Source organism: Aureococcus anophagefferens (genome assembly GCF_000186865.1).
Source record: "Aureococcus anophagefferens unplaced genomic scaffold AURANscaffold_11, whole genome shotgun sequence".
In the NCBI taxonomy this organism is placed as follows: Eukaryota; class Pelagophyceae; order Pelagomonadales; family Pelagomonadaceae; genus Aureococcus; species Aureococcus anophagefferens.
In genome coordinates this window covers 1,027,682-1,031,056 of record NW_008705571.1, presented here as the reverse complement: position 1 = coordinate 1,031,056, position 3,375 = coordinate 1,027,682, and the positions used below count along the sequence as shown (strand labels likewise).

Genomic DNA, 3,375 nt, shown 5'->3' with positions numbered 1-3,375 from the left:
CAACGAGCACGTGGAGAAGCTCGAGCACCCCGCGGAGGTGCTGGCCATCGCCTGGCGGCGCGACGGCGGCCAGCTCGTGGCGGCGTGCCTCGACGGGGCGCTCCACGTGTGGGAGCCCAAGGACGCGCGGTTGCTGGCCGTCGTCGACGCGACGCGCGACCTCGAGCGGTCGGACCGCTTCCTGAGCAAGCGGCCGCGCCGGGAGAAGCCCCACTTCACGTCCGTCGCCTTCTCCGTCGACGGCGCGACGGTGCTCGCCGGCGGCAACTCGCGCTTCGTCTGCGTCTACGCCGTCGCGCAGAAGGTGCTGGTGGCGAAATTCCGCGTGTCGAACGCGCGCGACGCGGGCGCCGTCGACGGCGCCAGCAGCGACGACGACGACGCGCCTTTGGGCGACCTCGACGAGGTCAAGCACTGGCGCGACGCCGCGGGTGCGGGCAACCGCCGCGCGGCGGCCGACGACGACGACGACGACGCGGACGCGCTTCCCGGCGCGAAGCGGAGCCGCCGCGCGGGCGCGGCGCTCGCGCGGGCCGTGACGTCCGTCGCCGCCGTGGCCTTCGCGCCGACGGGCAACGCCTTCGTCGCCGCGACGCCCGGCGCGCTGCTCTTCTTCACGCGCGACGACGCGGCGACGTTCGCGCCGTTCGACGTCGACGAAAACGTGACGACCGCGTCCTGCCTCGAGGCGCTGGAGCAGGGCGACGACGCCCGGGCGACGGCCATGGCGCTCCAGCTCGGCGACGCGGAGACGCTCAACGCCGTCGTCGCGGGCGTCCGCCTCGCCAACGTCGACGTCGTCGTGAGGGGCGTGCCGCCCGCGCGCGCGCCGCGGCTCCTCGAGGTGCTCGCGGCGCGCCTCGACGACTCGCCCCACTTCGAGTTCTTCGCGTCCTGGATCCGGAGCCTGCTGCACGTCCACGCGGACGCGCTGCGCGACGAGGCGCCGGCGCTGCGCGCCGCGCACAAGGCCATGCTCCTCCACCACCGCGCGCTCCTGGCCCTCGTCGACGACAACGACTTCGCGCTCTCCTTCCTCGACGCCGAGGAGGCGCCGACCGTCGATCAGGACGAGGCGGGGGAGTCCTAAGGTGGTGCGCACGCTCCTTAGTTCGGGTTCGCGTGGGCGCAGACGATCCGGTGCTCGGGCCAGCTGAGGGTCTGGCAGTAGGCGCCGCAGTAGCGGACGTCGCCGCAGCACCGGAGCGTCTTGGACTGCATGAGGATGGTGCCGCAGAAGTGGCAGACCTTCTTCTCGAGCCTCGCGGGGAGCTCGATGCCGAGGCGGGCGCGCGCGGCGGGGTCCGACGGGACCGAGTTGAGGCCGCCCTGGAGGCCCAGGTCGTCCTTGGATCGCGCGACGAGCGTGTAGCCGTTGTCGGCCGCGTTCCTGTCGCGGCGGATCATCGCGTCGTGGAAGTGGTCCGAGGCCCGGATCTGCGCGACGGCGCCCGTGCCGTCGCGGAACTTCCGGGTCGAGAAGCGATGCCGGAGCGCGAGGCCGTGCAGGGTCCTCGCCTTCGTCGCGAGGCGCCCCGAGGCCGCGTACTCGGTCCCGAGGCAGGCCGGCGACGCGCAGAGGCGCCAGCGGCAGGGGAAGAACTCGCGGTCGCGCTCCCGCGGCGGGTCGTCCGCGTCCCAGAAGAAGACGTCGGCGCCCCGCCGGCGGCCGACCGACTCGACGGTGACGACGACGTCGCCCGCGTCGTCGCACACGACGCACCGCCGCGCGTCGCGCGCCTCCGCGGAGAGCACGCGGTTGTCCATGTCGAGCCACTGGGCCGGGCCCTTGCACTTGAGCCGGTGCTCCTTCGCGTGCGTCTTCCTGCAGGTCGCGTCGCAGTAGACGACGAGCTCGCACTTGGCGCAGGTCCAGGTCCGGTCACGGACCTCCTCCTTGCACGCGGCGCACGCGACGTCCTCGTCGTCGGCCTCGACGGGCGCCGCCAACAGGAAGGACTCGCCGAACGGCGAATCGTCGTTTTGGTTGACGGCCGCCGCGTTCGCGCGCAGCTTCGCCTTCATCGCGTCGACCTCCCTCGCGCAGTTCGCCTCGTGCCTGAGCTTGACCTCGATCTGCTCGGCCTCGGACGCCTCGCCGAGGTGCCGCGCGATGGCCAGGAGCTTGCGCCACGCCCTCGGGCGGTCGACCTCCGGCTCGCGGTTCCGTTCGAGGTTCGTCAGCGCGTTGGCGAGGAAGAGCACGAGGCTCTCGGGCGCGTCGGCGGGGATCGCGGCGTACTCGCCGTCGAGCCCGAGGAGCGACTCCACGGCGGCGACGCAGCCCGAGATGACCTTGGCCGCGGGCGCCCACTGGTCCGACTGCGTGAGCGACGTCTGGAGCTGGATGTCCACCATGACTTTCGTCAGCGCGAGCACCCGCGTCGCGCCTCCCGCGTTGTAGACGGCGAGGCACGCGCTCGCCTCCCGGTAGAGCGGGACGCATCGCCCGTAGTCACGTCGGAAGATGTGGAGCTCGTTCGCGAGGAAGAAGGCGCCCATGGCGCGCGCGAACGTGTCGTCGCCTCGTTTGGAGATGGCGTGCGTGGCCTCGAGCTTCTCGAGGCGCTCGTCGCTCCCGCGGAGGAGCGCGTCGCCGTAGAACATCAGCACGATCGTGCGAAACGACGCGAGGAGCGAGTGGAGCGTCTTCCGCGGCCCGGGTCGGTCGCCTTTGAAACACGCGACCGCCGCGTCGGCGCGATACAACAAGGATCGGACCGTTTCGGCGCCCGGGTCGCTTTCGAGCTTCTCGTACGCGGTCCGCATGACGTCAGAAAAGCGCGTGAAGGCCGACCACCCCGGGTCGCCCTGCAAGACCGCGTGCAGGTCCTCGAGCTTGTCATATTGGCCCCGCTCGAGGTGATCGAGGGCGCGATTGCCAGTGCCGCTGACTTCGGCCGAGTGCCGCTTCTCGAACTTTTCCTTGGACGTGTCGTAGCGGCCCTCCTGCGCGGGCGGCGGCGGCCGGAGCACCTTCTGGAGGCCCAGGCGGATGTCGCAGAGCTTGTCGTAGCTCTCGAGCTCGCAGACCTTAGTGAGGACCTTGGTCGCGCGCTTGCGGAGCGCGGCGGCGCCCGGCTTGCAGCCCTTCGTCGACCCCCCGCAGCGCGCGATGCATTTCTTCAGCTGGGCCTCGGTCATATCAGGGATCAGCTTCACCATGCTCTTGACGGTCTCGCGGTCCTGCGCCGCGAGCACGTCCCGCGCGCGCCGCTCCGTCTCCGGCGCGACCGTCGCGTCGTTCTTGGCCATGGGCGCCATGCCAGCTCGCGGACCGCCTCGAGACGATTCGGGCTGCCCCGCAAGTGCTGCACGAATGCTCAATGCCAGCTCGCGGACCGCCTGATGGTGCGGGCTGCCATCTCGAATGAC

General features: G+C 71.6%; 1 protein-coding gene across 1 annotated transcript in view; it reads right to left on the bottom strand.

Annotated features, from left to right (window-relative positions):
- The window catches only part of AURANDRAFT_64754 (hypothetical protein), a gene marked incomplete at both ends in the record, with an annotated part of 5,351 nt that extends 2,582 nt beyond the window's left edge, over window positions 1-2,769 (bottom strand). The window contains 2 exons of the mRNA XM_009039381.1: window positions 482-678; window positions 1,135-2,769. Of these exons, the coding sequence (XP_009037629.1) occupies window positions 482-678; window positions 1,135-2,769 (1,832 nt within the window). The remainder of the gene's footprint in view (window positions 1-481; window positions 679-1,134) is intronic.
- Between the last annotated feature and the right edge of the window lie 606 nt (window positions 2,770-3,375).